This window comes from Dasypus novemcinctus, chromosome 24 (genome assembly GCF_030445035.2).
Source record: "Dasypus novemcinctus isolate mDasNov1 chromosome 24, mDasNov1.1.hap2, whole genome shotgun sequence".
Taxonomy (NCBI): domain Eukaryota; kingdom Metazoa; phylum Chordata; class Mammalia; order Cingulata; family Dasypodidae; genus Dasypus; species Dasypus novemcinctus.
In genome coordinates this window covers 50,192,891-50,215,267 of record NC_080696.1, presented here as the reverse complement: position 1 = coordinate 50,215,267, position 22,377 = coordinate 50,192,891, and the positions used below count along the sequence as shown (strand labels likewise).

At 40.8% G+C, this 22,377-nt stretch overlaps 1 protein-coding gene and 1 long non-coding RNA gene across 2 annotated transcripts; one reads left to right on the top strand and one right to left on the bottom strand.

Annotated features, from left to right (window-relative positions):
- Positions 1-3,004: 3,004 nt before the first annotated feature.
- On the bottom strand, positions 3,005-9,995 carry LOC131275851 (uncharacterized). The gene is made up of 3 exons (XR_009183319.2): positions 9,164-9,995; positions 4,344-4,432; positions 3,005-4,101 (listed from the first exon to the last, which is right to left on the bottom strand). It is a non-coding gene; the product is annotated as an uncharacterized lncRNA (long non-coding RNA).
- Positions 9,996-19,398: 9,403 nt separating this feature from the next.
- Positions 19,399-21,007, top strand: LOC111766916 (elafin-like). The gene is made up of 3 exons (XM_023592119.3): positions 19,399-19,553; positions 20,401-20,661; positions 20,840-21,007. Exons 1-2 carry the CDS (start codon positions 19,475-19,477, stop codon positions 20,658-20,660), a joined length of 339 nt encoding a protein of 112 aa, XP_023447887.1. The 5' UTR covers positions 19,399-19,474; the 3' UTR covers position 20,661; positions 20,840-21,007.
- The last annotated feature ends 1,370 nt before the right edge of the window (positions 21,008-22,377 follow it).

Below are 22,377 nucleotides of genomic sequence, written 5' to 3'. Positions count from 1 at the left end.
GAGAGAGAGCGCACTCAAGCCTCCTGGCTTCCTTTTAAATTGCTAATTATTCCCCCCCTTTACTAATGGAAGGGAGGGGGTTCCAGCTGTTTGCTGTTTGGATTGATTTCCCCTCTCATCAATTCCTTAGTGAGGACTCAATGATAAAGTTTCTAGGGAACATCCGGGTTTTTCCTTGTTCTCAGGAAGGAGTCCTTGTTCAAGGTAGCAGAATCCTGGGGTGGGATTCCTCCAGTAGCCATCTTTGGGGTTTCTGATGTCCATGTGGACTCCCTGTCAGATTCCAGATCCATCTATTAATTCCCTATCTTATTAGCCTGCTTCACAACTTTAATTAACAGAGGGATAAAGAATCTCTTTAACACTTATAACACTTTCAACCATTTTCCATTCAACCCAGAACATATCAAAGGAACTTAACTATTTTATTATTTTAATTTTTTCAAGGTAAAAGAACAAATCTTTTGCAATAGTTTGAAAGAAAAAGATACTTTTCAGGATCTGACTTTGAGAAAGTAGGTTTGAATACTACATTCCTCCAAAAGTGATAAGCCTTGCTTTTTCTTAGAAAACCAAGGAAACGATAAGGCTAAATTACAAGAAGCTACTTTGAAAAAACAGACTTTTCTTGGTATACTGATTATTCAGAAGAAGAACTCTTTACAAATTTTTACTAAAACAGCCTAATTACTTGAGAAACTTTGAGAAATAACAAAATTTAACTTGGTATAATATTTGCTATTAAAGGTTTAAAACTTTATAGATAGACCCATTAGATCGGACTCAACTTTAACCAAAAAATTCCTTTTGCACAACCTTCTGTACTTTCTGTGTTCATTCAGGTTTTGTCCCACATTTTACTCTTTCTTACTCTTTCTTAATAACCAACCATTTTGTCTTATGTTACCAAAATGATTTTGGAAACTGTCTGCAAGCTTACCAAAATGATTTTGGAAACTGTCTGCAAGGAAACTTCTGGAGTTGATGGACTCGAGGGTATCAGGAATGAAAGATAAAGAAAGGTTGTGTTCAGGGGATCTGCGAGCATTGAAGCCTCAAGCTCATCAGACAAATTTATTAATCTCAGGGGCTTCTTTATATACCCCAAGCAGTTGTGAGAACCAGCAACTATTCTAGCTAACCATTCCCATTATCTCATTCTAAATAACACAGTGCACAGTGGATTAGGTATTTACCAAAGCTCATAATGTTCTATTATATTATTGAAACAAATACACTCATTAATCTTGTTGCCCAGGTTACTTGAGATATCAAGTCTGAGTTCTGCTGGAAAGTTATGTTTCCAGAGAAATTAGCCTCCTGCACATATATCTCTAGGGACAGCATGACCCAGTGGTCAGAAAGTAACTTGCTTCCATGGAAACAACATGCCTTTGTTTCCCACATTTCCCCCTTTTTGTTTTAGTCAGGGTGGCTGTGCCTGTCTTAGGTTGCCCTCCTCTGAGAGTCTTACCCATCATTGACTACCAGCCAAGCGTTCTGACCATGGGAGCTATATTAGACTTTTTGAAAGTACCAAATTATTAGCTTGTCCCATTGCATCAACATGGTGCAGTCTTCGGCATACTCCTCGTCCCAGGAAAGCGACAACAATGAGCAACAAGATTAATACACAAAATCCTATTCCTAATGCTGATAAAAATGTTGAGACTTCCAGCAATCTACTGGAATAAACTTATTAAAATGAGAAATCAAATCATTAAAGATATCTTTACCTTCAGCTACATAAATCTAATTATGGGACATTTCTAATATCTTTTTTTTGTAATTCTTCTATTTCTAATGACATATTACCTTTATTACCTATCAAATGATTTTTAATCTTTTCCCAATTAAACATAGAATTATTATAAGCAAGTGGAGTAATACAAAAGTTACTTTCATTCCAATCCCATTTCAATCCCCTTAAGTTTAAATTATACAGTTGATCTCCAATATGCAAAACAGCTGATTCTAAATCATTAACTCTACTGTTTAATTCTCCATCAATATGTTCTTGACTATGCCATAAGTCACTAGCATTCTTATGCCATTCATGCACATATTGTTGAGTCTGCACCATCTCATGCAAGGCCATGGTAGCTATAGCGGCAGCTTCAGTGACACCAATCAATCTTAATATGCCAGCTATTATCAGTCCCACAAATCGCTTTGAGCGCTTCAGGATTTCTTGAGCCATATGGAACAGCAGTTGACTCTCAGGTGACAATTGCCAAATTCAGTTCAGTCACACTGGGATCCACACTCCTTACCGCCTTCAAGCCATTGTAATGAAATCTCCATTCTGTAAAATATTCTCAGACAAACAAGTATGCAAGGCCCCACTTTTATAAAATAGAGCATTCTTGGTTATAGTTAATTTTCTGACCACAAACACATAAGAATCTTTTACACACGATTGAAAATGATGAATTTGATCTAAATGCAGATATTGACCATTCTTACTATTATTCCCAATCCATTCTATAGTAGGAGCTAGTCTTAGAAAAACTTTCCACAAATTCTTTTATTTATGTATAGATGTAATGTTACACCATGGAGAAGGGATCCATTTCCCTTTCTGTTTCCAAATATTATTATTTTTAGTAAAAATTATTTTTTGTTGTCCTTTACTATTTAGACCATGCCAAATAAATCTGTCATTATATTCAATGGAACTCCCCATAGGGGCACTTTCCCACACTATTCCATAGGAATCATTAAAAATGGCAGATCCTCTTCCTATATGGCACTCTTGCCATCCTTCTTTATCCCTATTGTCTTTTTGCGGACAATCATAAGTAGGATTTTTGGTCATGAATAAATTGAAAGAGGGAAATAAAGTCACAATAAGCTGAGTATTATTATTTTTGAAGATAATTATGGCCCGATTTTTAAAAAATTATTTATTATTTTTTTTTAAATTACATTATGAAAAATATGAGGTCCCATTCAACCCCACTGCCCCAGCCCCCCACTCCCCCCACAGCAACACTCTCTCCCATCATCATGACACATCCATTGCACCTGGTAAGTTCATCTCTGAGCATCACTGCACCCCATAGTCAATGGTCCACATCATAGCCCAGACTCTCTCACGTTCCATCCAGTGGGCCCTGGGGGGATCTACAATGTCCCGTAATTGTCCGTGAAGCACTATCCAGGACAACTCCACGTCCCAAAAACGCCTCCACATCTCATCTCTTCCTCCCGTTCCCCACACCCAGCAGCCACCATGACTACCGTTCCCACACCCATTCCACATTTTCTCTGTGGACATTGGATTGGTTGTGTCCATTGCACATCTATGTCAAGTGAGAGCTTAGATTCCACATGGGTACTGGATGCACTCCTCCCGCTTCCAGTTGTAGACACTCTAGGTCCATGTTGTGGTGGTTGACCTTCTTCAACTCCATGTTAGCTGAGTGGAGTAAGCCCAATAAATCAAAGTGTAGGAGCTGAAGTCTGTTGAGGCTCTGGGCCTGGGTGTCATATTTTCAGTCCAGAGATTCAAATCCCCTACATATATCTTAAACCCAGCACCAACTACAATTCCAATAAAGTAGCATGCAAGTCTTGTGAAAAGAGATCCCCTCTGAGTCCAATTCCATCACGCAGAAACACCAGCTCCAAAGAAGGGCCATCTGTCATGGCAGTGAACCCCTTCTGCCATGACCATAGAACCCGTGGGTCTCTTTATCCCTCAAAAGAACCAATACCTGGGGTTGTATCTACCTTATCTGTCTCTTAGACTCTGTTCAGTTGTACATAGGGCTATTCCTTCTGACAACCTCCAGACTCTTTTTTAGAGACTCACAGCCTTATAATCTCATTTCTCCTTTCCATTTCCCCCTTACATTAGGTCAAACAGCTTCCCGAAGTCATGTTATTATATGTAGACAGGTATATTCTGCTGTTCCGCATTGAATCTTTAATTCAAGGTCATTTTCTAGTTGCTTCTTCAGCTTGTATGTGGTAGTGATCCCTCGGTGCCAGGGAGGCTCATCCCCGGGTGTCGTGTCCCACGCTGGGGGGAATGCATCGCATCTACACGCTGAGTTTGGCTGTGAGAGTGGTATGGCCCGATTTTTAACACACATACTGGAAGGATGGTTAACAATGCATAAGGGTCAATAATCAAATGGTAATACGAGATTATCAATTATTTGTCCTTCTTCATAGGGTTTAATTGGCAATCGATCATCAATTGGTCCAGGGAATATATGGGTCTTATTCAGATATATATGAAAGAATGGATCTTTCCAGGTTAACACGTTAAGTAATGGGGGGTTAGGTATATAGGCCCAATAAGTGTAATTACCGGCAGCTTCTTCATTACTTACAATCACCATCATCAGAGTTGCAGGAGACCCCATCTCTTCATTCTGGGGTTTAATCCTCTTCACAGGTAACCAAATTTGTTCTCCATTTTCTGAAATGATAATAGCATAGCCTCACCACCACACTTTAATCCTGCCTTTTTTCCATTCATTGCTTAAAATATCTTTCCAGAATATTGGTTGATCTTCATTTCCTGCGTCCACTGTAGATGTTTGACATTTTCCAAAGTGACATTGCGCAGGTGTCAATGAATTATAAACATCAAGAAAATTTAAAGTAAATAAAGCTTTTGCCAATTGATCTTTTGGTGTTATAATACAATCATCTCCCCCTTTTTGTTTTAAAAGCATAGTTTTTAGGGTATGATGGCTGCTTTCAACTATGGCTTGACCTGTAGGATTATAAGGAATGCTGGTAACATGTTCAATACCATATTTTAAACAGAAAGATTCAAAGGATTTACTAATGTAAGGTCTATTATCAGTTTTAATTTTCAGAGGGCATCCCATTACAGCAAAAGCAGACCATAAATGTGAACGAACATGATGAAAACGTTCACCACTTTGTGCAGTAGCCCACATAAAATGAGAATAAGTGTCAATATAAACATGAACATATTGTAGTTTACCAAAGGATGGTATGTGAATAACATCCATCTGCCACAGTTGATTAGGAGTCAGGCCTCTGTGATTAGTTCCAGCCTGAAAAGGCACCGCTGTCAGTGGTCCACAAGTAGGACAAGTGCGAATAATTTCTTGTGCCTGTAGTCTTGTTAACTTTTGATATTTATTTTGCAGGCCTTTAGCATTAATGTGAGTTAAAGCATGGTAATCACTAGCACTTTGTAAACACCCTACTAAAAAATTAGCTCTAGCATTATTTGCTGTCATAGGACCAGGCAAAGAGGTATGAGAGCATATATGAGTAATGTAAATAGGATACTGTCTTAACCTGATGAGATGTTGCAAGTCAGTGAAAAGTTGAGATAATTCATCAGTAGCAAAGATATGAGCTGTTTCAATATTCTTGACAGTAAGACATACATATTCAAAGTCAGAGACAATGTTCAAGGGCTCTCAAAACATTTGTAAAACCTTAATGACAGCTGAAAGCTCTGTGTGTTTAGCAGATGAATAAGGAGTTTGCCAAACCTGTTCTTTTTGAGAAGTAACGTATGTTGCTTTTTTATTACTATTACTATCAGTAAATACTGTACAAGATGGTTGGGCTATGCACATAGCCCTGAAAAGCACTGCAAAAGTTTATTGTCGGGTTTTTTACAGATAGAGGAATGCAGCTGGCTTGATTTGTCTAAGAAGACACTAAAGAAAGTCTTAGCAAGTTTTAAAACAAAGTGATAGCAACACAGCTGGACATTAACTTTTTGCAACAAACTAGCAATGTTTGGGATTGCTGCATACTACAGTGCTGTTACTTTAATCTATGATAAGAGATTGTTTCTGTGACACATACTCTTTTATAATAATTAAAACCATAATTAACCACATTGTACTTTTCTTTAATATTATGCTGAAATATTGGTAACTTTATACACTCTTAAGCATTTATAGAAATCTTTTACTCATACAACTTTAATTAACAGAGGGTTAAAGGAAAGAAAAAACTTGTTAATTTTATAACACTTTAAAACACCTTCTATTCAACTTATAACATATTAAATGAATTCAACTATTACTTTAATTTTTCTTTCAAGGTAAAAGAACAAATCTTTTATAATTAGTTTGGAATAAAAGGCTACTGTTCAGGATTTGGTTTTGAGAAAGCAGTTTTGAACATTATGTTCCTTTAAAAGAGATAAAACTTTTCCTTCTTGGAACACTGAGGAAATGATGAGGTTAAAGCACAAGAAGCTATTTTGATAAAACAGACTTTCTTTGTATACTGATTATTGAGGATAAAAACTTTTACCAAAACAGATTAATAATTTGAGAGGCTTTGAGAAAGAAGAAAATTTTAACTTTGCATTAGTATACTACTTGATACTAAAGCCTTTAAAATTTTATAGATAGACCCATCAAATCTTATTTAACTTTAACCATAAAAATTCCTTTTCCACGAACCTTCTGCACTTTCAGTATTCACTCAGGTTTTGTTCCATATTTTACTCTTTCTTAATAACCAATCATTTTATCTTAGGACAAAATCATCTCCTGTTTCCTTAATAATAAAAACACATTTCATATAGCCCACATACAAAGTTATCAAGCAAACTTCTTATAACATAATACCATCAACACTAAACAAGCTTGTTAAAATAATGAACTTTTCTTTACTTTAAATACTTAGTAGCATGCAATATCAGAAAGAGTTTCCTAGAAGCAAGTTGTCAAGGGAGGCTGGCTGCAGCCAAGCTTTTCTATTATAAAATTACCTTTTATTATTATTATTATTAATTCAGGTTTGTTTAATAGTGACCTTTTGGAATTAGCCACTTAAACACTTTAATTTAAACAATGCTTCATAAGACCTTTTATAATTATTTATAACCATATAGACTATAATTATATTATTTTAAGACAAATTTTACCTTCACAGAACACATTTCTTTACTTAAAGTTACTACAATATTTTCTATAATTGCCACATGCATTTAAGTTCCAAGAATTTATGAAAATTAGCCATCCTACTTTAAGACAAAACACACCTTTTTGCAAAAATGTATTAAATTTCAGTTAACATTCTCACAAACTTTTAACTTTTTTAATATTCATTTAAGTTTTACATCTTTCATATTATCCTGTGAAGAAAAATTAGCTATTCATTTTAATCTAGGCAAGAACAGCTTATTATAAAAGGACTTATAGTAATTTGTTAATCAAGACTTATGATTTTTATCATTGTAGAGATCTTATTAACATTTAAACTTAAGTATTAATATAAGCGCTTATTTAATTTTTGGCCATTTGAATAGAGCTCTTTTATAAATTTTTATTAATTTATATTACCATCCAGAGGTATCAAAATATACACTGACATTGAACAAACAGGCAAACACAGAACAATCACAACACAGCAACAGAAACATTAAGTTTACAATTGACTCATAATTCTTACTTTCTTGGTATAGCTGCTTTTAAGTTCTCCATTATAGCATATTTTAAATTTTACCTTTTTTTTTTTTTTTTTAAAGATTTATTTTATTTATTTAATTTCCCCCCCTCCCCTGGTTGTCTGTTCTTGGTGTCTTTTTGCTGCGTCTTGTTTCTTTGTCCGCTTCTGTTGTCGTCAGCGGCACGGGAAGTGTGGGCGGCGCCATTCCTGGGCAGGCTGCTCTTTCTTTTCACGCTGGGCAGCTTTCCTCACGGGCGCACTCCTTGCGCGTGGGGCTCCCCCACGCGGGGGACACCCTTGTGTGGCACAGCACTCCTTGCGCGCATCAGCACTGCGCATGGCCAGCTCCACACGGGTCAAGGAGGCCCGGGGTTTGAACCGCGGACCTCCCATATGGTAGACGGACGCCCTAACCACTGGGCCAAAGTCTGTTTCCTTAAATTTTACCTTTTAAGATTTCTTCTGTAATCCATGTTGCCTGTAACATGCAAGCTTGTGCTTGGAAACATTTTTATTAGTTATCAGCAATCAGTTAATAATTTGAGCAGCAGAAATGTAGCTAAACTCTAATCTAGCAGTTTAGACACTGTGAACACACATTTTTGGATTATTACTCTGTAAGACTCTACTGAGACTTGAAATTCAGGAGTAAACTATTGATTTAAAACTGAAAATTCCTTTTTAAACCTTGATAAAAATTTTGTACTAATTTTATTATCTTGGTTAAATAAACCCAATCAGAATTAGCATGGAAACAAAAGTGAACACCAATGTTGCCATGTTTTTCTCTTTTTCCAGTGGCTTAACTCTATTAACCCCCACTAGCCCACAGCCACATTGTCATGTAGACAGCAGGGGGTTTGCAGAGTTGCTGCCAGAACAGTTTCCTTATCTTAGTTAACACTTTAACAGAGAGTTTTCTTACAAGCTTGATTTCACTAACAAAGACTTTATTTGATATTTTTGCCCGTTTTAAATCTTCTAATGGTTTAAAAGGTATTGACTTGGGATGAAACTCGACACCCCCTTGCAGATTCTTTGTATCTGGTGGTATTGCATGTAATGTTACGGTGAAAGCAGATAATAATTGTTTAACATAAGGCAAAACATCGGCAACATCTGAAGACATTCCTAATTTAGGCTTAGTAACAGAAGGCAATTTAGTAGGTGCAGAGGGTTGTACTGCATACACAGAAGATATTTCATTAAGACACTTCACTGAGCTTTTATTGATGAAAAGGTTAATATCAGGATGAGGGAAAAAAACCTGATGGTTCCCCATTCTCCTCAAGCTCCTGTTTTTATTCCAATTTACTTTCTTTCATTTTAAATTTACTTATGGGCTTAGAAAATACAGTAATTTCATCTTTCTTTCCTTCTTCAGACTGTAAAGGATCTAAGGCGGCAGCAATTTGCTGGCACAAAGCCCACACAGATAAAGGAATGGATTCCCCTCTTTGATATACTCTTAGTAAAGCTTTCATTACACCTTTCCACTGTTTCAAATTTAAAACATTAGGCCCCTGAGGCTGAAACTAGTAACAATGTTTCTGAACTAAGGCAAAAAGCTCAATAAATCTGCTGTTTTTATTGTGACTCCAACCATAGGTAAAAGCATTTTTAAAACTTGTAAATATTCTTCCAAGCATCCTGGCTGATTACCCATACCCTGATGCTAGTGGAAACAATATTAAAATATATTTATGCACAGCAATGCCAAACCCAGGTTACTGCTGATTGACGCTCTTACCTTAAAGAAGGCTTTTCTGTTTCTGCGTCCCCGATACTGTCTTGGAAGAATCTCTGCTGAAGTTATTGCCTCGGACCCCACATTGGGCGCCACTTGTCGGAGTTGATGGACCCGAGGGTGTCAGGAATGAAAGATAAAGAAAGATTGGGTTCAGGGGATCTGCAAGCATTGAAGCCTCAAGCTCATCAGACAAGTTTATTAATCTCAGGGGCTTCTTTTTTTTTTTTTTTTTTTTTTTTTTAAAGATTTATTTATTTATTTAATTTCCCCCCCCCCCTGGTTGTCTGTTCTTGGTGTCCATTTGCTGGGTCTTGTTTCTTTGTCCGCTTCTGTTGTCATCAGCGGCACGGGAAGTGTGGGCGGCGCCGTTCCTGGGCAGGCTGCTTTCTTTTCACGCTGGGCGGCTCTCCTCATGGGCGCACTCCTTGCGCGTGGGGCTCCCCCACGCGGGGGACACCCTTGCGTGGCACGGCACTCCTTGCACGCATCAGCACTGCGCATGGCCAGCTCCACACGGGTCAAGGAGGCCCGGGGTTTGAACCGCGGACCTCCCATATGGTAGACGGACGCCCTAACCACTGGGCCAAAGTCCGTACCCTGGACATATGTTCTGTACAGCTCCCTGTCAGTCATATATCATCTGTCATTGGTATCCCATACCAGTATCCCTCCATTGCCATTGTTGAAACACTCTGTGATCCAGAACTCCCCGAAATTTGAAGCCCAATATAATGTCATGGTCCCTTACTAGGGAATGGCATATAGCGATGAGTTTAAAGGATAGATAAAGAACTTGGATAAAGTTAGATAGAGAACTTAGATAAAGAATGTTGACTTGAAAAAATTCCACATCCTATTTCCCCCCCCCCCCCCTAATTATTCAGCTTTTCTTCACAGGAGTCCTAGACCACAGCAATGATATATATAATATACAGCACTCCCACACATCCACCAGAAAACCTTTTCCCTTCCACAGTGATACTCTTATGCCCTATTCATATCATATTTACTTAAAGTGATGTACAGAGTCTGAGACATTAGCTTTCTAACAAGGTGACATCTGTATTTACATTATGGTGCATACTTTAGGATACACAGTTCTTTACATTTTTAGTTATCCTATGTTTTACATTATGGTTTACATTATCAGTCTGTCATCTCCTATATGTTATGGTGTAATATTACATGTTTTATATCCATCCTTGTGTACTCTCAAGAAACTCCTCTCTTACCCCCCATTTACTTTGGTTCCACACATTTAACGTCCATTTTCCCTTCCACCTTAGTGCCCTCAGTGATAGCCAACCTCCGTTTCCTGAGGAGCCACTTCCAGAGATAGATGGAATAGTGTTCAGGGCCTAACTTGCTCAACTGCCCCAATGCCCTGGGAGCCACCCTTTCTCTCGAGGGATACAGTTCCCTCTATTGGATGGCATTAGTCCTCCCCAGGATGTGGGTCCACCCCCACTCTCACTACTTGGGTTTCTACCCCATGGTGTCACCCACTCTGGCAGAATGAGCATTTAGACATTCCCCAGGAGCCCGTCCTGCATCAGACCCTCCCCTCCGAGCATTCTAAACAGGTAACCCTCTTTATTATATTTTGATATGATTTTCTCGGCATTTTACTCTCCACCAACACCTGACCCTCTCCTGGTTCGTATGCTACCCCTCCCTCCCCCCACTTTTGGGCAACGTTACCCACCCGTCCCTCCCCAGCCACCCTCAAACCCGCAAAGCCCCAAGCAAAGGCAACCCCTTGCCCCCCTTTTATCTCTTCTTTGTGTTCATACTTACCACCATCTCGTCTTAAATTCCACCCCTGCAGACATCGGCTCATATCCTTCCTCCACCCTCCGATTTCCTGCAAGCCTATCGTTCAGTCTCTTGCTATCTAGGGCAGCTTGTTTCAGGGGCTTCTTTATATACCCCAAGCAGATGTGAGAACCAGCAACTATTCTAGCTAACTATTCCCATTACCTCATTCTAAATAACACAGTGCACAGTGGATTAGGTAGTACCAAAGCTCACAATGTTCTACTATATTATTGAAACAAATATAGTCATTAATCTTATTGCCCAGGTTACTTGAGATATCGAGTCTGGGTTCTGCTGGAATGTTATGCTTCCCAGAGAGGTTAGCCACCTGCACATATTTCTCTAGTGACAGCATGACCCAGTGGTCAGAAAGTAACTTGCTTTCATGGAAACAACATGCCTTTGTTTCCTGCAGGAAACCTCTTACAACATACAATTACTATCAACACTAAACAAACTTGTTAAAATAATGATTCAGTTTGCTTATACGCAAATATAACATTTCTTCACTTTAAATACTTAGTAGCATGCAATAGTAGAAACAGTCTTCTAGAAACAAGTTGGCAGGATATGCTGCTTGCCAACATGTTTTCCTGTTACAACATCACATTTTGTTATTATTAGTTCAGTTAATGTTTAATAATGATGCTTTGGAATTAGCCATTTAAACACTTTAAACAATGCTTCCACAAACTTCTTACAATTATTTATAACTATGTAGATTATAATTATTTTATTTTAAGACAAATTTCACCTTCACAGAACACATTCCTTTACTTCAAGTTACCACAATAGCTTCTACAACTTGCACATGTTTTCAAGTCCTGTCCTGCATATGTTCATTTTGATTTTATGAAAACTAGCCATCCTCTTTTAGGACAAAACACACTTTTGTGAACAAACTTAATACATTTTAATCATCACTCTCACAAACTTTTACCTTTTTAAATATTCATGTAAGTTGCATATCTTTTATTTTATCCTGTGAAGAAAAATAAACTATTCATTTCAATTTAGGCAAGAACTATTATGTATGAAGAGACTTATAGTAATTTTGCTAATCAAAACTTACAAATTTATCATTGTAGAGATCTCATTAACATTTAAACATATGTATTAATGTAAGTATTTAATTTTTGGCTATTTGAATAGAGCTCTTTTAGAAATTTTTATTTATCAATTTATATTATCATCTGGAGGTATTAAAATATACACTGACACTGAACAAACAGATGAACCAAAAAACAATTACATACAACACACCAACAGAAACATAAAGCTTACCATTTGACTCATAATTCTTACTATTTTAGTATAGTTGCTTTTAGTTCTCTATCATTGCACATCTTAGATTTTACCGCTTTTAAGATTTCTTCTTGGGGCGGTGAACTTGGCCCAGTGGTAAGGGCATCCGTCTACCACATGGGAGGTCTGTAGTTCAAACCCCGGGCCTCCTTGACCCGTGTGGAGCTGGCCCATGCGCAGTGCTGATACGCACAAGGAGTGCCGTGCCACCAGGGGTGTTCCCATGTAGGAGAGCCCCATGCACAAGGAGTGCGCCCTGTAATGAGTGCTGACCAGTGTGAAAGAAAGTGCAGCCTGCCCAAGAATGGTGCCGCACACACGGAGACCTGACACAACAAGATGACACAACAAAAAGAAACAGTTTCCTGTGCCGCTGACAACAACTGAAGCGGACAAAGAAGACTCAGCAAATAGACACAGAGAACAGACAGCTGGGGTGGGGGGGGGGAAGAGAAATAAATAAATAAATAAATAAATCTAAAAAAAAAAAAACATTTCTTTAGGAATCAAGTTGCCTGTAACATGCAAGCTTCCTCTTGGAAATACTTTTATTAGTTATCAGCAACCAGCTAAGAAAACCTGAGTAGCATAAATGCAGTTAAGCTTTTATTTAGCAGTTTAGACAGTTAACACACATTTTTTGGATTTAAGACTTTGGATTTAAGTCTTTAAGACTACACTGAAACTTGAAGTTTAGGAGTGAGCTATTGATTCAAAACCCAAAATTCTTTTTAACACCCTGATAAAAATTTGTACTAATTTTATTAATTTGGCTAAATGGGCCCAATCAGAATCAGCATGGAAACAAAACGGAACACCAATGTTGCCATATTTTCCTCCTCTTCCAGTGGTTTAACTCTATCAGCCCCCACTAGCCCACAGCCACATTATCATGTAGGCAGCAGGGGGTTTGCTCAGTTGCTGCCAGAATATTTTCCTTATCTTAATTAACACTTTAACAGAGAGTGTTCTTACAAGCATGATTCCACCAACAAGGACTTTATTTAGCACTCTTGCCTGTGTGGAATGTTGTACTTGTTGCAAAGGCTCATAGGCTCCAGTGTCCGTAAGCAGGTCCAAGGTAATAGCGATATCATGGACCTGATTACGTTCAGCCTGAGCACTGCATTCTTCAAGCCAATTATGCTTCCAAAGAAGATAATTACCCCTCATCAAGCAAGCTTTAGCCAAGACCATCCAATCTTTGGGACAAAGAGGATCCTGACCTACTGATTCTACCAAGGATAAAGTGAATGGGGGCAGTGGGCCCATGTGTGCTACAAGCAGATTTCAATTCTTTTAACAACTTAAAAGGAAGGGGTTCATGCAGACATACATATTGGCTAGGATTGTTGGGATCAGGTTTTCTGTGATAGGAAAAAGAGTAAATTTAGAAGCATCTGAGCCCTGCATCTGGGTGGACCGGTGACTGGCCTATAAAGGAGGTAGAACAGGAGGGACCACAGCTACAGAGGACACTAGGGAAGGAGAACCCATGTTAGGGGGAAGGCACTGTTGACAGACTGGGGTGGCTTTCTGCAACACTTGTTGTTCCTCCAAAGACAATTGTGACAGCTGCCATTGGAGGGCAGCAGGGGTAGACTCACAATTGTCTTCTTCCGGAAACCAAGGACAAGTCTGCTGGACAAAATCTAAAAATTGTTCTAGTGTTGGGTAGTTACCTTAGAACCTCAGTCAGACAACAGTGCCTTCAACACTTGAACCTACAAATCACGTTGAGGAGAAGTGCGATTCCCCATGTCTTATACCTGGTGAACGGCCCCGTGCTTACCTCTAGCACACGGGCCATGGCCGATGTGTCTATCCCTTTCACCAGTCTTGCTGCAGCTGACAACCACCAGGATAGGACCTCCTCACCTGTTGCATACAGATTCTTTGAAATTCCCCCGTGCCTCAGGTCCCTGTTCGGGCACCACTTGCCGCAACCTGAATGGTACAGTTGCAGCTGAACAGGGTCTGTACAGTCCCGAGGGGGGAGGTGAGAGGGTGAAAAAATGAAAGATATAGCGGGGACCAGGTGAACTGTAAAGATACTGCAGGAGTGCAGCAGCTACCTCAGGCACCTAGGTTAATCAGGCACATTGTTTTATACCTTAAGTGACATCAGCACATTCAGCAGTTCTCAGGGGACACTCTTGTGTCTAGGTCACTAAAATACAATAGTTATTCTTCTTTTCAATAGCCCTCTGATAACAGTTCTCCTGGAATTCTTATCCACACTTTGCATATTTTGTTTAGCACATCACCTTGCCAGGGGCACCTCCTTTTTACCTACATCCTTCATGTGAATTTTGGATCCTTCTTTGCAGGTTTCCATTAGCATGGTATACTTTTCTAGTTAATTAGAAGACTTAATAAGACTTTAAAGAGAGTTTTTCTTTCTGTAGTGACCCTGCACAAAATTTATTACATTTATTTCTTAGTTTTTCTTATTTTATTATAAGCTTATAAAAATCATCAAACTTATTTGCTAATTGTGTGTTGCTGATGTATTCCCTTTGTATCCATCTATCATGATAAACTCTCTTATTTGATTCCAATAATTTACCTGTAGATTTGTTTAGGATTTTATAAACACAGTTGCATCATTTATGACTAATGACAGTTTTGTTCTTTCTTTCCAATACTTGCATTTTTTCTTTCTTTTGCTTGCCTGACTTTGTAGGATAGAATCTCCTATAATATTATTAATATTAATATTTATATTAATATCTATAATATATATTATATATATAATATATATATAGATAGATATATAATATCTATAATATTAAATAGAATTGGAGATAGCATAGTCTTTTTCCTGATTTAAAAACGAGAATTTTAAACATTTTACCCTTAGGTTTGATGATTGCTTTTGGGCATTTTAAAAATCAGATTAAGAGAGTTAGTCTCCATTCCTAATTTGCTCTTTTTAAAAATCATAACTGCATCATATTGAATTTTATGAAATGTTGTTTTGTGTCTGTTAAGATTATGATATATTTTTCCCATGTGATAAATTACATTGAGTTTCCTTTTGTTTTTCTATATGGTACCCGAAGTTGAACCCAGAACCTCATATACATGAAGCAGGTACTCAACCACTGAGCTATTCCGGCTCTGCTACATTGAATTTCTATTGTTAAAATAACTTTGCATCTCTAGGGTAAATTAAAATTGATCATGATGTATTATACTTTTTACATATCACTACAGTTTGTAAATTGTTTATTTAAGGTTTTTTTTAATCTTTGTTCATGTGTGAGATTGGCTCGTAATCTTCCCTTTTCAAAGTATACTGGCCAAGTTTTTAAATTTTTATTTAAAATTTTTAATAGATTTATTGAGGTATAATTGACTTAAATCCTCGTAAAGTTCCGGCATCAAAATTTTGCTTACTTCATAAAATGTGTTGGCAATTCTTTCTTATTTTAAAAAATTGTGTGGAAGACTTTATGTAGTTCTAAAATTATTTGTTCCTGGATTCCTTGATGGACTGTGCTTGTGTAGGTGTGTGATCCTGATACTTTCTTTGTGGGCTGATGACTATTGATTGCGTTTCTAGGAATGGTTAGGGAATTATTCAGAGTTTCCATTTCTCCTTGTGTAGTTCAGTAAGTTATTATTTTTTAACTTACTAATAAGTCAGTAGAAAAATGAGCAAAGGAAACAGTTTCCAGAAAAACAAATACAAGTGGTCCTCAAAAACATGAAAAGATGCTTAAACTAATTGATGATAAAGAAAAAAAATGTTAATTTAAAATTTCAGTGAGTTATTTCTCACTTATTAGATTGATAAAAATCTAAAAATTAGACACTCTGTGGATGAGGTTATAGAAACAGGCAGCTGTAGCCATTATTAGCGAGGATACAGAATGGTTCAACCACTACTGAGGGGAATGTGACAATATCTACCAAAATTTTCAAATGCATTTAGCTTTTGTCCCAGCAATTTTATCTCTGGTAATCTAGCCTGCAAAATAATCCAAGAAATAGTACCACATGTGGTAAAGTTTGTAATAGCAGAAGATTGGAAACAATCTAAGTGCAGCAATGTAAGTTTATTGAAAGCTGTGATAATCCACAAATTATTTGCTCTCAGCCTTAAAAAATACATAGAAACACATGTCCATACAACCATGAACTTACCAACACCCCAAGAACTAGACCATTATCAAAAACCAATAACTTAACGTCAACACACGTGCTTCTCACCCATCCTTTATTTACTGATTTCCAGAGTTAACCACTATCCTGTATTTCAATGTTTATGGTTTCTCTGTTTTTACTTCTTTTTTTTTTTTTTTGATTGTTACTGCGTATGTAAATAGGCAATACATTACTTAGTTTCCTTGGTTTTTGGCTTTATAACAAGCATATAATTTAAACATTGTCTTCTAGGACTTGCTTTTTCATTCAACATTATATTAATTATAATTACATTATGGCTGTATTTCATTTATTTTCACAATTGAATAAATATCTCATTTTTTAAATTTGCCATAACATTTATCCATTGTCTTATTATCAGTAGCAAGGGTTGTTTTCAGTATTTTATTATTACAAACAGTACTTTCATGAGCATTCTTGTGCATATCTCCTGGTAAACATGTGGAAATATTTTTCTTGGATATATATGTAGGAGTGTAACTGCTGTATCATAGCTTGTGCACATAGTCAATTTTCCTCTCCAGTACCAAACTGTTTTCAAATGGGATGAACCAGTATAGAGTCTCACTAGTATTAAAAGAGAGTTCCTTTACTCTTACAAATCAATCAGGAAAACTCGGACAAGCGAATTAAAAATGAGCAAGACACTTGAACAAGCACTTCACAAGACAGGATTTCCAAATTCCCAATAAAAATATAAAAAGGAACTTAACTATCTTCACTATCATTAGGGAAATGCCAATTAAAATCGCAAGGAAATTCCATTCCCTGCCCACTAATTAGAAAGCAGACAGTACCAAGTACTGGCAAAGTTGAAGAGCAACTGGAAGTCACACATTTCTGGTAGAAGGATAAACTTGTGCAACAACATTATATTAATAAAACTGTTTGCAGCATCTATGGCTGCTGAACATATCTATGCTCCATGATCCAACACTTCCATTCTTAACTATGTACAACATAAATTTGTACCTATGTTCTCCAAAACGTATGTACAAGAATATTCATAGCAACACTATTTACTATCCCAAAATAATGGCCACTGTACACTAACAGTAGTTTGTACAAGTTCGTTCTTGGTATTTTCATATAATTTTAAAAAAGCAATGAAAATGTATGACCTACAGGTGTAGACTTCAAAATAGATGAATCTCAAAAACATAATGTTGAACAAAATAAGAAAGACATATGAGGGGGGTAGATGTAGCTCAACTGGTTGAGCGCCTGTTCCCCCATGTATGATGAGTTCCTGGATTTGATCTCTCATACCTCCAAAAATCAAATAAACAAATGGAAGAAAACAGCTCTCCCTGGGGAGCAGATGTAGCTCAGTGGTTGAGTGACTGCTTCCCATGTATGAGGTCCTGAGTTCAATTCTCTGTACTTCCTAAAAAGAAGACATGAAAATAGTACTAGATGATTCCATTTATATACATTGTTGAAACATGCAAAACTAAATATATACTTCAGAACACAGACAAAGGTGGTATAACAATACAGGAAAGCAAGGGCTAATTAACAGAAAACCCAGGAAGTGTTGCCTCTGGGGAGGAGCAGGGCATAGGAGCCTCAAATATTCTCCTCTACCTGGCTGATGAGCTCTGCTCACGTTAATGCTGTTCTTTAACCGTAGGGGTGTGTGCTACCCACTTTCTCATTTGTAGGATGTATTTTGCAGGCAGCCAATTGATTCCATCATCCTGGCATTTGTTCATAGCTCCTTTGAACTTTCAGCCTTGGTAGGCATGTGGTCTAAGTCCTAAGAGGCAAGGAGAAGGGATTTAACCAACGTGTACACCGTCCTGGAATCAACCAGCTTTTTTCCTGGCCTCACTCCCACCTCATCTTAGTCACTTTCAAATTTAGGTTGTGTCCCTGGCAACACCCAACCTCTGGGTATTTTCAATTATGCAGAACTTTGGAAGCAACGACAGCACAGACTAGTCTAGGCAGTAGGTTAATCCACTGGCTTCTGACCCCCACCATGGGGGGCTGTGGGAAGAACTGCTCTCAGGGTAAAGGGAGTGGAGAGCTGGTGCCCCCAGGAGCTTCTCTCACCAGCTCTTCTAGGCTTCTATCTCTCTCGTGTTGGCTTCGCCCTCAGTCTCCAGGTTGGAACCGTGATTTCTGGAGTTCCTATCTCCCAACTCCACCCAAATAGGGACTTCCCGCTTCCCCTTAGTGCCCATTCAAAGGCCTTCAGTAGACCTGGCCTCAGCCATACACACACACACGCAACCCTGTGGCTGCAGGTTACTGAAATTCATTGTACAAAGGAACAGTAGCTCTCCAGAAGAAACGGGGCGTTGCTCTAAGAAGGAGGAAGAGACGCTGGCCCAACAAACTATAGGTGTCCACCTTTGAGATGGTTTCTGTTTTCTTCCTTTCACTTAGGTTCTACTGTTTCTCTCTGCGCACTGAGATTTCAAGGGCTGCATCCCCGTAGAACTCGCCCTTTACTTTCTTGGTGTATCTCAAAGGCCACCTGTGAAATGGCAAAGGGCACAGACGAGTCATTAGACTTCCCAGGCAAATTCACCTTATGGATTCTTTCCCAGGATCCAGGGAGAATGAAGAATAAGACCATGCTGATACCGGGAGGGGTGGAAACGTAGGGGCGCGCTGCGTGGGGCTGGCAGGAGCAGGGCATGTTGAGGGAACATCCCCCGGCTACATGAGCTGGGCAATTTCTTTCTCTCCTTTCAGTCTCCTGCTCTTTCAAAATATGAATCTGGTTGTGATGGTGCCTAAGGGCCAGCAGGGCTGCTCCTCTGGGAGGAGGTGGGACAGCTCTTAGGGCTAGCAAGGTGACATGAAAGAGTGCCTGCCCCTTCCCTCTGTGAATAATCCTTGGGAAGATGCCAAGGTCCCTCCCAGGGAGAGGGAGGCTGTTTCCTGGTAGAAGAAGAGAATGCAGTCCTTCTCCCTCGAAAACCCGCCCCCAGTGCCGGCCCACCTGGAGCTGCATAAAGCCAGGCTCGGCCTCAGCTCTGGGCCAAGCGCGTTCCTGACAACATGAGGTTCCAGGGCGTCTTGGTCGTGTCCGCGCTCCTCGTCCTGGGGCTGCTGATGGTGGAGGCAGCTGTCATGAAAGGTGAGTCCACAGGTGGCCTGGGTGGGGCTGAAATGGACAAAGCACAGGCTCTGAGAGTCCTCTGGGCCCCAAGAGAGAATGTTTCCGGAGCAAGAAGCAGGGCAGGAGGCAAACACTCAGCCTCGTGATTGCTTCCATCCCATCCCAAAAAGCAGGCAGGTGCCACGTGGGTGCCGCGTGCTTTCCACCCAGTGACTGAGCTGTCAGGAGTCTGGGGGCGGAGAGGGGCTGCTGTGAGGCCTGAGCTCGGGGGTTGATACTTGGCAGGATGTGGAATAAAGTGGGTGCCCAAGACTCTGGACCCTCCTGCCTCTGACCGCCCCGTCAGAGCACCCGGGGTGTCAGTCCTCTAAGAGGAGGTGAAGGAGCCAGAGGAGCTCAGGAATCTGCGCCTCTCCCTTTACTAAGGAGCAGACTGAGACCCAGAGAGGAGCGCTGAATAGTCAAGGCCGTTCCCAGAGCCAGGAGGGGGCCGGCACCTCCTGGCACACGGTTCAGGGTCTCCCCCTTCAAGCTTCCTCAGAAGTGACAATGGTCATTTTCTCCTCTGGGAGTCACCCCAGGCTGGTGTCTGCCCCTGAGAGCCCCAGGATGTGGAATGGAGGGTGGGGGAAGAAACGGACGCCCAAGGAAATTGTGGTACTGTCGACCCTTTCCCCAAAGAGAAGGGAATGGCCGTCCAAGCGCCCAGGCTGCAGGCACCCCTGCTACCTCCCCCCATCTCATGTCACGGTTTGGGGGGCGCTGCGGTGGGCAGTGACTGGGCCGAGGAAATGAGCAGGTAGTTGATGCAGAGGCACTGGCCTAACTGGGGATACATCCCTTCTTTTAACACTTCCACCTAAAGGTCAAGACACTGCCGACGGTCCTGTCCTGGTCAAAGGTCAAGATTCAGTTCAAGGACAAGTTCTGGCTAAAGGTCATGATCCAGTTAAAGAGCACGATCTAGACAAAAGTCCACTCACCGAAAAACCTGGCAAGTGCCCTGACATTCCGATGGCATGCCGGGTGCCTAAACACAGACAGTGTGATAATGACTTCAGTTGCCCCGGGAAGAAAAAGTGCTGTGATCCCGGTTGCGGGTACATGTGTTTCGAACCCAAGTGAGGTGAGGACTGGGTAGAGGGCAAGGGGACTTCTGGGGGCACAGGGGAGGTCTGGGCAGGGGACAGCTCCTGCTTGGCAGGGAGAGGGTGTGTGGGGGTGATGGAGATCTGCGGGGCCTGCGTTGACCCTGCCTCCCCACGGCCTCCGAGCCATGTCTCTGACGCTCTTCTCCTCACCAGGTGGAGCCTGTCCTCGCTGCACCGGTGCCACCCCCAGGGCTGCAGGCCCCCGCCTGGCCCTGGGTCCCATGTGGCCTTTTTCCACACTGCCCTTTCTTCCTCTCATTCAGGACGTCCTACCCTGGGACCGACTCTCTCGTGTACTTCCCAATAAAAAGACCCGCCTCTGCTGCATTTGCTTCTGGCTCCTATGACTTCTGGGCCCCTGGAAGCTCCAGCCACGTGGGTGTGGAGTTGGGACTCCCTCCCCTATGGATAGGGAGAGGGACCCATGGGACCTGTTCCGGGTGTACTGGGGAGAGAAGGGACAGGAGCAGGAGGCCCAGCCCTAGGGCTTGGTATTATAAATCCAATAATCGACTCAGTACCGCAGCCTCCATTGCACCAGGCAGGGGCATCCTGAAAGCTTGCCTGGGCCTAGGACGGGCTGGGAGGGCTTAGACGCTGCCTGAGGGGCAGCTGGGTCCTCCCCCGCCTGGACCTGGCTACTGTCAGCCCTGCCAGCGTGACCAGCCGACCTGTGGCCAAACCTGTAGCCCCTTCCTCTCTTTTTGCTAATGTTTCCCGGGGATCTCTATTCCTCCCAACAAGTCATAGAAAGAATGCTGGTACAGATAGTGGGAAATCCCTGCTCCTTAAGATTAACTGGGGTCAGAGAGGACTCGCCCTGTGAGGAGGGGGGAGGCCACATGTGGGCAAACTCGAATGACCCTAAGCCTTGCTCTGGGTCCACCCACCTCCCCGCCCTCAAGGGAGCTCCCGGGGAAGGACCAGGCCCGGGAGGAGGAAGCACTGTGGGTGGAGGGAAGGAGCTTCGGCCCTGGAGTCGCATGACATGAGCTCTAGTCCCAGCTGTGTCTTCTCCCTTGTTGGGTGACCTCAGACGAATCTCTTCCCTCTCTGAGCCTGAGTTTCTCTGCCTAAATTGAGGCGGTGGGTGTAATTATCCTGGAGCTCTGATCCAGCGGGCGAGCAGGGCGCCCTGGGCCTCTCCTTGGCCCTCGCAGCATGAGCGCGCAGGCCTGACGTCCCCCTGCTCCTTCTCCAGGGATCGCCTGGACTGGTGCGGGGCTTTGGTTCCAGGGAAGCGGGGAGTCCAGGCGGAGCAGCGCCCAAACTTCAGCCTGACAAGTAGCTGACAGATCATATTTTATTATATGCCTACACCAGGCAGTTAGAAAATAGAACAGACAGCAATTCCCACTTACAGTATCAACAAAAGCATCCCATTCCTACAAATAAACTTAACGAGAGGCTGGCACAACTTTTAAAAGGAAACCTATACAACTTTCCCAGTGTACATTAAAAAAAAAGGCTTGAATACTTCAATAAATTTTAAAAAATGAAGAAAGAAGGTCTTGAATAAATGCACACTGGGCACCTGAACGGGAAGGCTCTACATGTAAGATGTCAGTATTTACCACTTTCTTCTTTAAATGTGCCCCATCAACTATCCTACTTGGAGTCCTTTAATTGAATCTGTTCTCACAGGAGAGGAGAAGTGGCAGACGTGGGCAGCGTTACAGCCTGGGGAAATG